The sequence below is a fragment of the Sander vitreus genome, chromosome 17 (assembly GCF_031162955.1).
Source record: "Sander vitreus isolate 19-12246 chromosome 17, sanVit1, whole genome shotgun sequence".
Classification (NCBI taxonomy): Eukaryota; Metazoa; Chordata; class Actinopteri; order Perciformes; family Percidae; genus Sander; species Sander vitreus.
The window spans coordinates 31,149,221-31,166,577 of record NC_135871.1 but is presented as its reverse complement, the minus strand read 5'-3'; the positions used below and the strand labels follow the sequence as shown (position 1 = coordinate 31,166,577).

General features: G+C 38.5%; 5 protein-coding genes and 1 non-coding gene across 6 annotated transcripts; 4 read left to right on the top strand and 2 right to left on the bottom strand.

Moving 5' to 3' along the window:
* Window positions 1-468: 468 nt before the first annotated feature.
* Window positions 469-964, top strand: LOC144532351 (histone H4). Its single transcript, XM_078273053.1, has one exon. It carries the CDS (start codon window positions 482-484, stop codon window positions 791-793), a length of 312 nt encoding a protein of 103 aa, XP_078129179.1. The 5' UTR covers window positions 469-481; the 3' UTR covers window positions 794-964.
* Window positions 965-2,928: 1,964 nt separating this feature from the next.
* LOC144532328 (histone H2B 1/2-like) lies at window positions 2,929-3,424 on the top strand. Its single transcript, XM_078273025.1, has one exon. It carries the CDS (start codon window positions 2,945-2,947, stop codon window positions 3,317-3,319), a length of 375 nt encoding a protein of 124 aa, XP_078129151.1. The 5' UTR covers window positions 2,929-2,944; the 3' UTR covers window positions 3,320-3,424.
* Window positions 3,425-4,370: 946 nt separating this feature from the next.
* LOC144532394 (histone H3-like) lies at window positions 4,371-5,234 on the top strand. Its single transcript, XM_078273111.1, has one exon. It carries the CDS (start codon window positions 4,663-4,665, stop codon window positions 5,071-5,073), a length of 411 nt encoding a protein of 136 aa, XP_078129237.1. The 5' UTR covers window positions 4,371-4,662; the 3' UTR covers window positions 5,074-5,234.
* Window positions 5,235-5,797: 563 nt separating this feature from the next.
* Window positions 5,798-5,869, top strand: trnae-cuc (transfer RNA glutamic acid (anticodon CUC)). The gene has a single exon. It is a non-coding gene; the product is annotated as a tRNA-Glu (tRNA).
* Window positions 5,870-6,064: 195 nt separating this feature from the next.
* Window positions 6,065-6,488, bottom strand: LOC144532496 (histone H4). The gene has a single exon (XM_078273283.1). It carries the CDS (start codon window positions 6,441-6,443, stop codon window positions 6,132-6,134), a length of 312 nt encoding a protein of 103 aa, XP_078129409.1. The 5' UTR covers window positions 6,444-6,488; the 3' UTR covers window positions 6,065-6,131.
* Window positions 6,489-10,059: 3,571 nt separating this feature from the next.
* LOC144532855 (histone H2A-like) lies at window positions 10,060-10,769 on the bottom strand. Its single transcript, XM_078273790.1, has one exon. It carries the CDS (start codon window positions 10,747-10,749, stop codon window positions 10,360-10,362), a length of 390 nt encoding a protein of 129 aa, XP_078129916.1. The 5' UTR covers window positions 10,750-10,769; the 3' UTR covers window positions 10,060-10,359.
* Window positions 10,770-17,357: the final 6,588 nt, after the last annotated feature.

The following is a 17,357-nucleotide window of genomic DNA, read 5'->3' as shown; positions in this document are numbered from 1 at the left end:
TTTCTGTATTTGTACTCACGTTGTCTGAACAACAATTCATAGCAACTAAGGGTTAATTTGCAGGTTTGATTGCTTACTTAGCCCCATAAAGGTATATAACATTAAGAATAATCACACATTTAGTCATATTTTTTATGAAGTCATTTATTAAAAAAAATAAAAAAATAAACAAGATAAAACTCTAGCTTTTTCTAGCAACTTCTTTTCTTTTCATGACTGACCCTTCACATTTCGTTTTCCAGGATAATCAAACTGTAAAAGACTGAATCATCCTTAAAATGAATCCGTCACACAGGTTTAAATTTAAATCTTAACGGTTTTTTTTCTTAACCGGAAATGCAGCCGTTGGCTTGTAAAGAGGAGGAGGAAAAGGGGAGGGCTGGGCTGAGGCTGCCTGTCTTCAACTACGTCCGTAGAAGGGCTTTATATTTCTACGTTCTCCACTACTGTTCATTAGTTAACAAACTAGGCTCTAACGAAAATGAGTGGTCGCGGAAAAGGAGGTAAAGGACTCGGGAAAGGAGGCGCTAAGCGTCACCGTAAAGTTCTCCGTGATAACATCCAGGGAATCACCAAACCCGCCATCCGCCGTCTGGCTCGCCGTGGCGGAGTGAAGCGTATCTCCGGTCTGATCTACGAGGAGACCCGCGGTGTGCTCAAGGTCTTCCTGGAGAACGTCATCCGTGACGCCGTCACCTACACCGAGCACGCCAAGAGGAAGACTGTGACCGCCATGGATGTGGTTTACGCTCTGAAGAGACAGGGCCGCACCCTGTATGGCTTCGGAGGCTAAATCAACAACGACCTGATCTAACGACAACCCAACGGCTCTTTTCAGAGCCACACACTTCTCCTTAAAGAGCCCATATCCTATAATTGATGGCAACGTAACTTGCCGTTATTGTCTTTGCATTTACGTGTTCATTAACTCTTTATAGTTGCTACATCACATTTTGATTTCTTATTAAACAAATTACGCAATGAACCGTACTTCTGACATCGTTGAGTGATTTAAGGGGAACAATAACCTTAATGCTTATTTATTTCTGAGAATTGTATTTTAAGACTTTCAACAACTTGATTACATGTGGTCCATACATCTAGGTTTCAGTTCTACAGTTATTCGTCCATTTTTAGAATTATTACTGCTGGGAAAATGCATAGACTGTTAGATTTGCTTCACTCCCCCAGCCAAAAAACAATGGCAATCTATTGAATGGCTGGTAAATATGTGGACATTCACTAACTTTTGGCTGGTGGATGAAAGAGTAAATGTTGTACTATGTGGGCAGGGTCAACGGGGTCAAAGATATAGTGAAATGTCTGAGAACTAGTCAGCTCAGTGTTAAACAGTAGTCCTTTGACAGATAACATGTTCACACACAAGACATTAGATGGCAAATTTGAAGTTAATACAACTGTATTGCACAAATGTAATATGAGTGTGACATTTTTAACCTTTCGTTGTGTCCCCGTTGACCGTACAAGTTTTTGTTTTTTTTGGGGTCAAAATTTAACTTTTTTTCGTAGTCTTTTGTCACTTTTTTGCCCAAGTTTTTGCTCACTTTTTCCGATGTTTGTTTTTTTTCCCAAGTTTTATTGGACATTTTTGTCACATTTTTCAACGTTCTTTTATTTTAAAAAAAATGCTACAAAATTAAATAAAACGCCTAAATTCAAAGTATTGATCATTTATTTAACTTGTGAAGAGTGTTGCATGTAACCATCCATGTTATTATATATTTTTTGACATTTTGATTGAAAGAAACCCAAATTTCTGTGATAGGAACTGTTTGAAAACGAGTCAAATTTGACCCGAGAACAACAGGAGGGTCAAATTGTAGTTGGATATGATCTAATTATCTAATTCATAGTTATTTAATACATTTGACTTATGCAAAATTAAAATAGTCTATTGAATCCCATTTTAAGAATGAGGTTTTAATATACTGCATTTAATTAAAAAGTGCATGTTTACATTTTCTAAAACAGGGTAACTACTGTTTTTTTTTTCAACCTGGACCCTATTTTTCTATGTTTTTGTCTTAAGTGAAACCAGTGCATACTAACCAATACATAACAAGTCCAAATGTGTTCGTCTTTTAGTGAAAAGGGTTGTAAGTACATAATGAACAATCTGTTGACAAAACAGACGATGATCAGCCTGAGTTATCCTATAGGGAAAATAAGTGTAATTTCAAAAATATGTCTTATACTGTATATTCATTCTGGTCAGGACGAAAAAAGGAAGTCTGAATGTTGTATTCCTTGAGCAATGAAAGGTGCTGTGAGCACAGCAAGAACACAGGCTTTCCATTTATCTCGGTAAAGATACCCAACACTGTTTCTGACATTTTCCACCGGAACAGTAGCCTACGCTTGACAGTGGGTAGCTGTATGTAAGCATGTGGGAGCTATAATAACGTATCCAGTACAGGGCCTGATACACTTATTAGGAATATCGAAGTGTGTGTGTGTGTGTGTGTGTGTGTGTGTGTGTGACAGTACACATGCGTGACAAAAACTTAATATCAAGAGTGTAAAAAATAATACCTAAACGGTGCAAGTGGACTATTATTGCACATATTATTGTATGTTTACACACTTGATTTATAATCACCTTTTTATTTTTTTTTATTTTTTACAGTTTTCAGCGATGATCAAGAAACAAAATCTGAGTTTTTAGTTTACTTTTTAAAATGTGTTTAAAAGTCTGCTAATCACACCACTATGTCACTAATGCCTTGTAAATTAATCTTAAAATGCATCTCCATTCCAGAAAAAACAGCGGAGTGAGACTTCCGCATAGATACGCTCTGACGCGCTAACAATCAGCCAATGGGAGAGTGGGAACCGCACAGAGAAATTTGCATCTCCGGGGCTTAAGAAGGAGCAGCGCAGCAACTTTGTCACACAATTACCGGTGAACACCAGAATTGTAACCATGCCTGAACCAGCAGTGAAAGCAGCGAAGAAGGGATCCAAGAAAGCGGTAGCTAAGACCGCCGGCAAGAAGGACAAGAAGAGAAGAAAGACCAGGAAGGAGAGCTATGCCATCTACGTCTACAAGGTGATGAAGCAGGTCCACCCCGACACCGGCATCTCCTCCAAGGCTATGGGCATCATGAACTCCTTTGTGAGTGACATCTTTGAGCGCATCGCCGGTGAGGCCTCCCGTCTGGCTCACTACAACAAGCGCTCCACCATCACTTCCCGGGAGATCCAGACCGCCGTGAGGCTGTTGCTCCCCGGGGAGCTGGCCAAGCACGCCGTGTCTGAGGGTACCAAGGCCGTCACAAAGTACACCAGCTCCAAGTAAACCGTCCTGCTGCCGAAATCCCACCAAACCAACGGCTCTTTTAAGAGCCACACAATTCTTCTTTAAGAGCAAAGTTTCATTTATACACATTTCACTGGCTTTATATACTGGTAAGTCAAAATGCCACAATCTCTGAAGTCCCTAATTACCCTACTGAAACACCAACGATTGTGAGACTAACCTGCCCACAAATCTGAAACTAAGCAGATCACAGAGCATGTTTAGTGTCCATTGAAGAGCAGTTAATAAGTGCCATGTAGCATGTTCAATTTTTTTTTTAAACGTACAAAAAAGTCAACTAAGTAAAAGCAAAAGGTTTTTCATAAAGTAGGATGTTTTAGGCAACAACCCACAGCGTACAAACCTCTTTACTGACTTTATAATCTTGTCATTATGCTTCAAACACTGGAAATCTGTTCAGCAGTGTGCAAACCAGAAACTGTACAATGTTGGTTAAGTAGCAGCATAAACGGCGTTATGTGCTTATAACCGGCATACTATGAACTTATACGGTGTCTTTTAAGAAAAAGTGAAGTGTAGAGACGGATAATAGGACAAGCAGGATTTGTTTGAAATGGTACATGTTTAATTGTGAAAGAAACACATTACATGTAAAGTGAGTGAAAGCAGTGCTCAGTAAAATTACTGTATTCCAGCTTCTGCCGTAACATCTTGTTGAAATCAATAATCTCATGTCTTAAGTACAGTATAACATGCACTTTTGTTTTCACGCCAGTTCTCATACACATTAATGCTGTTTTTGATTTATTTTCGAGTTTATGTAAAGCTCCACACTCCATTACATGTCATAGTATGTATAGTCACATTTAGTATTGCACAATTTATGCCGATATTTGAGTCATTTCACTGCAGTTAGGACCAAAACTGTTTTAATGATACACAATAATGCTAAACATAATTATAAGAAACGGTATCCATATAGCACATTTTATACAAGAAAAGCAGTACAAAGTGCTTTACAATTAGAGAAAACAGAAAGAATGGAAATAAAAACAGGGATAAAATGCCATAATTAATAAGAATACAAGAATAAGATGGAAAATAAAACATACTACTTAATAGTAAAACATAACATTAAAAACTATATAATAAGTGCGTTATTCGGTTATGTTAGTACCCAAAGCTTTAGAAATGTACTAAACAATAGATTAAAATGAGCGGGTAAATTTGAATTTTCAAATTCTTTTTGTCCAATGGCTGAGCTTCTGTAGCACGCGCAAACATTGGACCAATCAGCGTCGCCTGTGCGCCGGCTCTGGCTATATAATTGGAGACTGTCGCTACAAAATCATCGCTACTTTTCGTGAGTAAAGTGAAGCAGAATGGCAAGAACCAAGCAGACCGCTCGTAAGTCCACCGGAGGCAAAGCCCCCAGGAAGCAGCTGGCCACCAAGGCTGCCCGCAAGAGCGCCCCGGCCACCGGCGGCGTGAAGAAGCCTCATCGTTACAGGCCCGGTACCGTGGCTCTGAGGGAGATCCGTCGCTACCAGAAGTCAACCGAGCTGCTGATCCGTAAGCTGCCCTTCCAGCGCCTGGTGAGAGAGATCGCTCAGGACTTCAAGACCGACCTGCGCTTCCAGAGTTCCGCCGTCATGGCTCTGCAGGAGTCCAGCGAGGCTTACCTGGTCGGCCTGTTCGAGGACACCAATCTGTGCGCCATCCACGCTAAGAGGGTCACCATCATGCCCAAAGACATCCAGCTGGCCCGTCGTATCCGCGGCGAGAGGGCTTAAACTCACCTGACTGCTCAAGACAACACAACGGCTCTTTTAAGAGCCACCACACATACAACTCGGAGCTGTGATCCTTACGTGTTTCTCATCCATATTCTAATACACCTAATTATTAGTTCATGACTTATTTATATCAGATTTGTAAACCAGTATGCCAATTTTTTTTTTAAAAAAACATTGGTTGGCTGATGAGCAATTATTCTTACATTAGAAGAATCCAAGCCATCCATTCAGATACCTTTTTCATCCTTGTTGAGTAGTAAGGGTTTTGCTTTTATTCATGTGTAATGATACAATAATTGCTTTTAGTGTTTTTGTGGAGACTGCTGATAAACTTGATTAAGCCACAAAGGGAAATTAATGTCTTACACATCTAAAAGAAACATGACACTATCAGTATGCAGCTGTCAGTTTCATACACACAATCACTCATGTAAAAGTCTTTAGATTATTTAAATTAAATCAGCTAATAGACGAAGTGGACTTGGACATAAGGGGAAACAGTACATGGGTAAAATGGGTTATAGTTAAAACAAAACCATGGTTATTTACAGGGATAGGCTGTGAAAGTTAATTACCCCTTGGGGATTTCTAGTTTCATAAGATGTTTCAATATGTATTATGTAATGCTAACTTGTGTGTGGGTGTACTTACAATATCTCATCTATAGACTTAAATATGAGACTGTAGTAAATATGCCAGTGTATGCGACACCTCGCATGCTTCCCTGGTGGTCTAGTGGTTAGGATTCGGCGCTCTCACCGCCGCGGCCCGGGTTCGATTCCCGGTCAGGGAACTAGTGTTTTCAGGAATTTCCCCAGTGCTGGATTGATAAACTTATCTTTAAACATTAATTCTGCTGAACTTGTTACACGGAAGGCAATTACTGTCACATTTAAACATAACATTTGGTTATACGGAGACTACTTTGTTGTAGTTATCCACTTTGATATGTGTATTTATAGTTTCTATACATCACAGGAAACAGGCGCTTTGTGAATAAGTGTGTGGCTCTTAAAAGAGCCGTTGGGTTGTCGTTAAATCAGGTCGTTGTTGATTTAGCCTCCGAAGCCATACAGGGTGCGGCCCTGTCTCTTCAGAGCGTAAACCACATCCATGGCGGTCACAGTCTTCCTCTTGGCGTGCTCGGTGTAAGTGACAGCGTCACGGATGACGTTCTCCAGGAAGACCTTGAGCACACCACGGGTCTCCTCGTAGATCAGACCGGAGATACGCTTCACTCCGCCGCGGCGAGCCAGACGGCGGATGGCGGGTTTGGTGATTCCCTGGATGTTATCACGGAGAACTTTACGGTGACGCTTAGCGCCTCCTTTCCCGAGTCCTTTACCTCCTTTTCCGCGACCACTCATTTTGTCAGAGTCTAGTTTGTTAACTGATGCCCAGCAGCGGCGAGCGTCGACAATTTAAAGCCCTTCTGCGGACGTAGTTGAAGACAGGCAGCCTCAGCCCAGCCCTCCACTTTCTGATCCCTTTGTCAAGCGAGACAGTGTAAGCCGCTGCATTTCCGGTGAACGTTGAATCTTGCTTTGTTGTTGATTTTTGAATTTTCATAACATCAAGTCCTTAAGGGTAGAAATTACGATTCCAGTAGAATCGTTTCTGTATTGGAATCGTTTAGAGGATTTGGTTTCAAATCCGATCATCACTTCCCAATTTAATATGCGCAAGTTTTGGTTTCCGAAGCGGCCAGGAGCTTGTTGTGTTGCAGCCATGGAGCTCAGTAAGCGGCGCTGTAGTGTGCTCTGTAAAACTGCAAACCACCATTTGAATCAAAATAAAACGTTCCTCTTATTTGTGAAAAAGGCATGTGACCTATTTCTAGATATGGTCTTAGATTTTGGATATTGTATTATCGTTTATAGGTGTATAAGTGTAATCTTTTTTGGGTTGTAAAGATGGCATTACAGTAAAGTAATGTGATTCTCTGAACTTACCAGACTGTTTTATTATTTGCCGTTTTAGTCATTATATCCACATCAACTGATGATTATTTAAATAACATCTAATGAGGGAAGATATTTCGGGTTTAAATCGGGCTCGGGCTCATAATTACAGTTAATGTGTCGGGCCGGGCCGGGCTCGGACACACCGTGCACAGGCTCGGGTAGGGTCGGGCTTGATTTTTTGGGCCCGATCTAAGCTCTATTTGTGAAACAGTCGCAGTTTGGTTAGGTTTAGGCCCCAAAACTATTGAGTTAGGGTTTGAATACGGAGAAGTTTTATGTAAAAACAAATCACCTTTTCCTCAAACACTGGAGTGAAGTTTCAGACAATGATCAGGTTCTGAACACCACAAAATCCAAAGAGATCATTGTGAACTTTAGGAGATCCAGGACGACCACACATCCCACTCTCCCGCAACCACATCAAATTCCTGGGAATCAACATAACAAAAGACCTATCATGGTTCCTTAACGCCCGGTGAGGAAAGCTCAACACACGCTGTTCTTCCAAAGAAACTCAAGTAGGCCAAACTTCCCTCCCAGCTCCTAATAAAGAACCGGAAATAACTGGTCCGGTTGGTTAAAAAACAGCACGGAAGATTATGGAAACTGAGCTCAGTATGCTAACCATTTACACAAGAAGGCCAGCAACATTCATTGTTTTCATTTCATGTTTATTTGAATAGGGACAGATGCTTCGACATAGACATTTGAGCAACAAATCTCCACAATCTGGTTACAGTCAGTTTGTCCTCTTTCCATTGGGACAGAGACAATGTCCACGTTCACACTGCAAGTCTTAATGCTTAATTCAGATTTTTTTTTGCTCAGATTGGATTTTTTGTTTGGCTGTTCACGTGACCTTTTAAAATGTGGCACAAACCTCACAGTATATGTGCGCCTTCTCTACCACTGAGCCAACCCGGCCACCACATTACCTTTTAAAACGTGGCCTATATATCAGATTCCAGTGTGAACTGTTTGCAGTTTTGAACTGACCCGCATGCGCAAAAGACCAATAACAATGACATCAGTCACAGCACGCTGTTGTACTAAAGTCAGGGAGGTTATGGAGGAAGGAAACATTTTGGCTTTTATTTCAAAATGTTTGAGTAATGGCAGCTGTGACATTAATGAGCAGGTGCTCATTAATGTTACGGCTGAAGAGAATGAAGAGAAAGAGAGACTAATTGGCTATTTTTCTGTCGACTGTGAATGAAGTGTGTTTAACGATGCTTAAATGACTGTTTATTTACATGGAGTCTGGTGGGTTTAGTGAACGCGATTTCGCAGATGTTTTTATGTTTAAAAAAAGGATCTTACTCTTTAACAGAAAGGTCGACCTCCTTAGAAATCGTCCATTGTAACCGGTAGGCGTGGCTTGAAAGTAGACTCATAGGGAAGTGATGCAAGTGCATTCTGGGAGTTGTTGTCTTTCATCCACATGAGTAGAAGTATCTCCCCGTACACTAATGAGGTCTAACCCCTCCCTCTCCCTCCAGTGACTTGCTCCATCACTGTTCTCCATTCTGTAGGGTTAGTCAGGTTTTTAATGTTACTGTCTGTGTCTCGGGCTGACTCCCACCGGAGCATTATTGTGACAAATGTCGATGTAGATCAGGGGGGTCAAACTCATTTTCCCAGAGGGCCACACTGGATTTATTTATTTGTTTTTGTTCCGACTTATTTTGTGGCTTTCTCTTTCTCTTTTGTCACCTTTTTGTAAATTAGTTGCTTTTTTTCTGACATTTTTGTTGACATGAAGCCCTACAAAAGTCATCAAAAGAGTTCCTTAGCCATCATAAAATTTAGCAAATCAAGAAAAACAACGATACATTTTTTTTTTTTAACAACAACCTGAATATGAAAACTCTCTCTCTGCTTCTGGGGGGAATTTCTGAGTCTCAGAGTCGGCAAATCTGCCAAATTCTGCTTTGAATGTCACGTAATTGCAGTTTAAAAAACACTTTTCTGTGTTTTTGGTTTGGCGCACAACTAGGCCGGGCCAACACGTCTACATGTGATGTAGATTGACGTAAAAGTCGCATCAAATCCTCCTTGGTTGTTCACACTGCTACATTGAAAACAATCAGATCTGGGTCTGATTCAGGACCACATATGGAAGTGGTCTAAATCTGATTTGGGCCACTTTTACCTGCAGTCTGAACGTAGCCTATAGGGCCTTCAACGCCCAAACAGAACAGCGTTATCACCAGAGCTATATATCAATCAAACACCTCCCATAGCTACTGAGGCCTCCCCCAACTGCTGCTAACACTCCCCAACACGTCTATTATACACACCTCACTTGTGCAATATGTTTCTATTTTTCTAATCTTTTTTCTGTCTTCTTATCTTGTTTTATATTCAGGGTTCCTAAACCTTTTCCAAAGACAAATTCAAGCACTTTTAAAGACTTTCAAGGTCCACTTCCAAGCTTTCCAAGCACCTTACAGCTGTGGTAAAGCTGACAACAGGAGGGATGAACTGGTAACGACCAAAGCGTCCCGTCAATCAACTCAGTCTTTAGTTGGCTAATGAGTTCAGCTGTAGTTGTAGGTCTGTTTATTGTTGTTGAGTAGATACATTTATAATCAAACAGTAGAAACTACATGCGTTTTGCGTGCAAAAATCTTAATTTGTATAACTGAAGGTGTCCGATTAATGTGGTGGAGTAAAAGTAATATTCATCTCTGAAACGTAGTGGAGTAGAAGTAGAAAGTGGCATGAAAAGGAAAGACTCAAGTAAAGTACAGTAGGTAAAGTATCTCAAGTTTGTACTTAAGTACAGTACTGGAGTACATATACTTTTTAGATTTCCACTCTGCATACAGCAGTTTTTATGTGTTAAGTGGCCCAGGAACACAAAATCATAATTTATCATTAAGTATAACTGCCATACATATTATTTATGTTATTTTACGTTTTTGTTTCATTTATTTACTCAATATTCATGAATATTGTGTGTCGATGTTAATTAAGAACTAACGTACATTTTGCGTTGCACACGGACACTTGGGGTGAATAGTTATTATACACGGCGAGGTATGTGTTCTTATATACGGTCTATGGGGATGTGTGTAAGAAGTATATCACCATTTTGTTTACATATGATTTGGCATAGACAGGAGCATGTTAACGAGGATTGTTATTAAATCCACCTCATGTTTCCCTTTGCATTAATCTGACATGGGACACTCTGCAGTGGTTAATAAATCCATTAAGTGTGTTAGACTTAAAGTCTACGAGGGATTTGCCCTTTTGGATGGAGTGGGTGGCTCTTAAAAGAGCCTTTGGGTTGGTTGAGGAGCAGCACGGAGCTTTACTTGCTCTTCACGGCTTTCTCGGTTTTCTTGGGCAGCAGGACAGCCTGGATGTTGGGCAGCACACCTCCCTGAGCGATGGTCACGCCGCCGAGCAGCTTGTTGAGCTCCTCGTCGTTGCGGACGGCCAGCTGCAGATGACGGGGGATGATTCTGGTCTTCTTGTTGTCGCGGGCGGCGTTTCCAGCCAGCTCCAGAATCTCAGCGGTCAGGTACTCGAGCACGGCCGCCAGATAGACGGGAGCTCCGGCACCAACACGCTGAGCGTAGTTACCCTTCCTCAGGAGCCTGTGGACACGGCCGACTGGGAACTGGAGTCCAGCACGAGATGAGCGAGTCTTGGCCTTTGCTCTGGCCTTGCCGGCGCCGGATTTGCCTCTTCCAGACATGATTAACTTCAAGAAATTTCGTTGCGTCGAAGTAAAATACCCGGAAACTAACCGAATCCCTCTTTATATAGCCACTAACGGCTCATAGCTGGCCGCTCATTGGTGAGATAGAGCGTAAGTGTGATCGTCCAATCAGAAACGAGCATGCAAGATACCGTAGAGCTCAAACGGCTTCCGCTCGCAGTTTGTGCCGTTTACAAAATAAGACATCCCAGCAACCTCAAAATAAAAACAATGAAATTATCAAAGAAGGAAAATGTGGAAGAAATAGAAACAGTAACTATGCAGATTCAAAGGACTCCTTTTACTCAGCAGATCAAAAGATTTATTAAACTATTGTTTTTTTTAATTATTATTACATTTAAATGTGTAATTCACTACTGATCAATAGTATACCACAGTATAATATATTTTTTTATTTTTATTTTTTATTTTTTTATTTTACTCAAGTACAGTAGCCTATCTCAAAATGTACTCAAATCCAGTACTTCAGTAAGTGTACTTATTAGTTACATTACACCACTGTACATATCTCAAACATTTTGTTGTTTTTATTTTTTGAAATGTATTTACATATTTGATTTGCTTGGCCATATATATTTAATGTTTATCTAGCCTACTGTAACATCTCAGACTGACATCCAGAGCCGGCCCTAAACCTGTACCCTGTTTCCCCATGTTTTTGTGCCTAAGTGACTGATGGGAACAACAATCTTTGACATTGGTCCAGTATTAAAGGGATATTTCACCACTGGAAAGATGAATGTATTAAATTGGGTCATTTATGTAGTAGAAATGTGATTTTTCTTGCCTTTTAGACCGAGAAAAGCCAGAAAATTTATTTTTGGCTCATGTGGATGAAAGACAACAACTCCCAGAATGCACTTGCTTCACTTCCCTTTGAGTCTACTTTCAAGCCACGCCTACCGGTTACAATGGACGATTTCTAAGGAGGTCGACCTTTCTGTTAAAGAGTAAGATCCTTTTTTTAAACATAAAAACATCTGCGAAATCGCGTTCACTAAACCCACCAGACTCCATGTAAATAAACAGTCATTTAAGCATCGTTAAACACACTTCATTCACAGTCGACAGAAACAAAATAAAACTATGAAAAAAACATTTTGGGTCATCTTTCCACTTTTCCAACCATCACGACTGTTGAAATAAACACAGTTTACAGATTTACATGTAAAAATACGTTGGCTCTATACACGCTAAAAGTAGGCTATTGCTTTTTTAAACCGTGGTAAAGGTGGTTTCATATTGGACGGATATTCAACACATTTGAAGACTCTATTATGCAGCTTGACCTTTTGACCTATCCATCTCAAAACACTTCTGGTGACCTCAGCTAACTGCCCTACACATCACACAAAGCTTCTGTAAATATTGTTTAATGTTAAAAAATGCTATACATATATAATAATAATAATAATAAAATATATTTATAGCATTTTTTGAGAGTAAAACATATTAATAATATTTAAAAAATACACCCTTTGATTCTATAAATATTGTTTAATGTTAAAAAATGCTATAAATTAATAATAATAATAATAATAATAATAATATAGATTTATAGCATTTTTTAAGAGTAAAAAATATATATAAAATCAAAGGGTGTATTTTTTAAATATTATTAATATTTTTTACTCTCAGAAAATGCTATAAATCTATATTATTATTATTATTATTATTATATATTTATAGCATTTTTAATATTAAACAATATTTATAAAATCAAAGGGTGTATTTTTTTAAATATTATTAATATTTTTTACTCTCAAAAAATGCTATAAATCTATATTATTATTATTATTATTATTATTATATATTTATAGCATTTTTTAATATTAAACAATATTTATAAAATCAAAGGGTGTATTTTTTTAAATATTATTAATATTTTTTACTCTCAAAAAATGCTATAAATCTATATTATTATTATTATTATATATGTATAGCATTTTTTTAATATTAAATAATATTTATAAAATCAAAGGGTGTATTTTTTTAAATATTAATATTTTTTACTCTCAAAAAATGCTATAAATCTATATTATTATTATTATTATTATTATTATTATTATTATATATGTATAGCATTTTTTAATATTAAACAATATTTATACAAGCTTTGTGTGATGTGTAGGGCAGTTAGCTGAGGTCACCAGAAGTGTTTTGAGATGGATAGGTCAAAAGGTCAAGCTGCATAATAGAGTCTTCAGATGTGTTGAATATCCGTCCAATATGAAACCACCTTTACCACGGTCTTTTTTTAAATCTCTGTAAGGATCCTTTCATAATGTTGTCAGACTCTTAGAATATTAATCTGAGTCTGTCAGCAGCAAAATGAGCACTTATGTGAAGGTAAATACAAGCTGCATAATTGTCCTATTAACTTACATTGTAGCTGCCGAAAGATTGTTGTTCCCATCAGTCACTTAGACACAAAAACATAGGAAAATAGGGTCCAGGTTGAAAAATACTGAAGTTACCCTTAAAGCGATATAAGCAGTTGCTTTAGGCCCCCTGTCTGATCTTTTTATAATGAATAACACACAAAAATGAAAAAAATGCAAATACCTTTTAACCCTCATGTTGTGCTTTCAATGTTTTTTTTTACATCAGAAATATGAAAAGTTGAAATAAGCGCCCAAAATGTCAAGAAAAAAGAAACATAATGTCGAGAAAAGTGAAGAAAAAAAAGGGTTAATGGCACAAATGTTCCATAATAGTTAAATAAATGACATTTGTAGGTCGGTTTAAGTAAGAAAGTGCCATAATTATTTTCATATTGCAACAGCCAAATGTTATATCCTGACGTGCCTGTATGTGAAATGAACTGTGTCACAACAATTGATTATTTTCAGAAGTTCCTCATAAGAAATCATAAGTAAAAGCAGTTTGCATTTGGAAAAATTGAAATGGATTCAAAACCTGACTAAACGTTGACGTCCACACGTCTGAGATTCTCCACCAACATACGTTACGTTCCTCTAATATTGGTCAAAATCATTCATCATTTCAAAATGAGGTATAATCTCCTATAAATGAGATTTATTGACCATGAATTCCAAAAATACATGTAAAACTATTGGTAATAAGTTAGTGTTAGTGAAAATAGCATTGAAAACGTGGAAAAATGTAACCTGACTCCAGATGGATTGCGTCTCATTTGCTCGGCATATCCATCTGGGAACTTTCCATTGGAGAACTTTTGGGAAGGGGCGAAAATCCTGGTTAGCTGATTGGATAAACCATCTGTCTATCACCACCTATGTTGGTGATGGACGGGCCAAATCAACCAATCAGATCAATGAAGCTAGCTAAGTTAGTGAAGCTAGCTAAGTTAGTGTAGCTAGCTAAGTTAGTGAAGCTAGCTAAGTTAGTGTAGCTAGGGTTAGTTTGGCTTCAAGGACCTTGCAGTTCTTCTAATGCCATCATTTAACATACAATTAAATTAGGTAACGTAGCTAACGTTAACCTTTTTAAACGTACCATTTGTATGTGACATGAACCTCATCAACGACAATCCCCACCAAGTTTTCACGGTACGCTTCTGAAGACAGCTTTTCCTCCGAGAAAAGCCTGCAGTGCCGTTTTTTTGCTCTTCTTTCAATGAAGGAATACTTTCTGATTCGGATAAAACTTGCGATAGCTACGCTCATCTCATCTGTGGAAGCCGCCATGTTGTTTAGACTGTTTAAACTGTCACTTCTCGTTGCGTCGCACCTAAACCCGCCTCAAAGCCAACGCTGATTGGTCAGTCGTTTGGCGAACGGCTCCACATTTTCTCTCTCTCAAGATGCCAGACTGATCTGCGAGTGGAAAACTGGAGCTCGCCAGATCAGGACGCTCTCACGAGGCTAGGAAAAAAGTGCCAAAAACACACTTAGAAAAACTAAAAGTTGTCTGACACAGTGTTAACTGATACAAACGTTTTCATCACCGTCCCCTTCCTCTGTCTCTGTGTTGGCGTTCTAACCTCCGGCTGATTTGTGAGGACTATGGTTAACTGCTCCTCAGATCTCTGCAGGGTAAATCCAGACAGCTAGCTAGACTATCTGTCCAATCTGAGTTTTCTGTTGCACGACTAAAACATCTTTTGAACGTCCACATGTTCCACCAAAACAAGCTCCTTCTTGAGACTATTTAGCAGAGGCACCGTGGCTCCGTCCGGAGCTTAGCCCCGCCCACGATGATTGTGATTGGTTTAAAGAAATGCCAATAAACCAGAGCAGGTTTTCCTCCCATCCAGGAATGCAGTGTGGACTAGCCAGACCTTCCTCCGCAGCGCTGTGGAGGAAGGTCTGGTAATGCGAGACTAGTATCCATGTAAACCTTTTGGCGAAAACATAATAAATAAATACATAAATACATTTTGACATATGATTTTGTTAAAAACCAATAGTTTGAGGAGTAGCAGTCAGCTGAGTGATTAGTTGAATGACATTAATTAATCAATTAAAAACGGTGTAATACTGTATTCCTGAGGTTTAAATCCAAACTATCCCTTTAAGCCACAATAGTCTGTATTTGGTTCATATTCCCATTTTTGTATTATTATATTACCCAAGGGGGTCAAACTCAACTTCATTAAGGTCCACACATTAATAATAGGAATCACATCAAGGGCCAGACATGTTTAATTTATTACTTTTATTTATCGAAGAAGTCAAATATCTTTGACTGTATTATTGCAGGTCTCATATTGCTCTCTCACTGTTTGGTCAACAGAAAGCCCTAAAAAAGTCAGCAAAAAAAGGTCTTTAGCCACCGAAGAGTTTAGCAAATCAATTATACATTGTTCATATTACATAGCCATATTTATTCTGCTCTTATAAGGTAACTGCTAATACACTGCAGACATTTATATTTAAAGCACCTCCTGTAAACCAACTGTATACTACTGTCTACAGTAGTCTATATTTCGTGTCCTGTCTATGCACCACCTGTCTATATGTTGTATATGACATTGCACTTTTCTGCTTGTTTTGCACTTCTGCATTTTGTTGTCTTTGTCCTCTGCACAATGACATAAAATCTAAAACAAAGATTACATTTTAGGCTACCACACAGCTGACTCACAGCAACCTGTTTCACAGCCTGAATATACAAACTCTCTGGTTCTGGGGGAATTTCTGAGTCTCAAACTCGGCAAATTTGCTAAATTCTGCTTTCAGTGTCGCGTCATTGCAGTTTGAAAAGAGTTTACCGTCTTTTTGGTTTGGCGCACAACTAGGCGGGCCAAAATTGATCATGAACCTAAAATGATATGTGAGCTGGATGGTAATTTGCGAGGGGCCGGGCTTGGCCCGCGGGCCTTGAGTTTGACACGTGTGAAGTAGAGTAAAGTACAGATTACAGTAAAATGGAGCGAAGGGATGGAGGTTCAGACGTAAAACAGTTGAGTGAAATAGAAAAGATCTTTAACATCTGTTTCAGACGCTCTTTGGAAACAAAAATAATATAACAAAAGTAGTAAATAAGTAAAGTAAATTCAAGTGAATGAGGAACAGTGAATAAAAGCAAACAAGTGGAAGCTAAATATTTACAAAGACGAGAGATAAAAACTAGATAAACAATAAAGATAAGATAAGATGTACTTTATTAATCCCACACTGGGGAAGTTCCCTTGTTACAGCAGCTCAAAAGAAACAATCCCAATACATCAGAATAACACAAATACACTTTAAATAGAAATAGGAGAAATATACAAAAAGGGTTATAAGAAATAGAATACAATTTAAAAAACATAGTAGAAAGTAGAGTACTGTATTGTAGAGTACTGTAGAGTAGAGATAATTGTAGAGTATTGTAGAGTACTGTAGAGTATTGTAGAGTACAATATTGTAGAGTATTGTAGAGTATTGTAGAGTAGAGAGTAGAGTACTGTAGAGTAGAGTATTGTTGAGTAGAGAGTAGAGTACTGTAGAGTAGAGTATTGTTGAGTAGAGTAGTGTAGAGTAGAGTATGGTAGAGTAGAGTACAATATTGTAGAGTACTGTAGAGTAGAGTATTGTAGAGTAGAGTAGAGTACTGTAGAGTATTGTAGAGTACTGTAGAGTAGACTATTGTAGAGTAGAGTACTGTAAGAGTAGAGTAGAGTATTGTAGAGTAGAGTACTGTAGAGTAGAGTAGAATAGAGTACTGTAGTGTGGAGTAGAGTAGAGTATTGTAGAGTACTGTAGTGTAGAGTATAATAGAGTACTATAGAGTACTGTAGAGTAGAGTAGAGTATTGTAGAGTAGAGTACTGTAGAGTAGAGAAGAGTACTGTAGAGTATTGTAGAGTACTGTAGAGTAGAGTAATATAGAGTAGAGTACTGTAGAGTAGAGTATTGTAGAGTAATATAGAGTAGAGTACTGTAGAGTACTGTAGAGTAATATAGAGTAGAGTACTGTAGAGTAGAGTATTGTAGAGTAATATAGAGTAGAGTACTGTAGAGTACTGTAGAGTAATATAGAGTAGAGTACTGTAGAGCAGAGTATTGTAGAGTAGAGAGTAGAGTACTGTAGAGTAGAGTATTGTAGAGTAGAGAGTAGAGTTCTGTAGAGTAGAGTACTGTAGAGTATTGTAGAGTATGGTAGAGTAGAGTACAA

Excerpts from the sequence above, each read along its gene's own strand:
- LOC144532351 (XM_078273053.1), top strand. The coding sequence starts at position 482 with ATGAGTGGTCGCGGAAAAGGAGGTAAAGGACTCGGGAAAGGAGGCGCT.
- LOC144532394 (XM_078273111.1), top strand. The coding sequence starts at position 4,663 with ATGGCAAGAACCAAGCAGACCGCTCGTAAGTCCACCGGAGGCAAAGCC.
- LOC144532328 (XM_078273025.1), top strand. The coding sequence starts at position 2,945 with ATGCCTGAACCAGCAGTGAAAGCAGCGAAGAAGGGATCCAAGAAAGCG.
- LOC144532496 (XM_078273283.1), bottom strand. The coding sequence starts at position 6,443 with ATGAGTGGTCGCGGAAAAGGAGGTAAAGGACTCGGGAAAGGAGGCGCT.
- LOC144532855 (XM_078273790.1), bottom strand. The coding sequence starts at position 10,749 with ATGTCTGGAAGAGGCAAATCCGGCGCCGGCAAGGCCAGAGCAAAGGCC.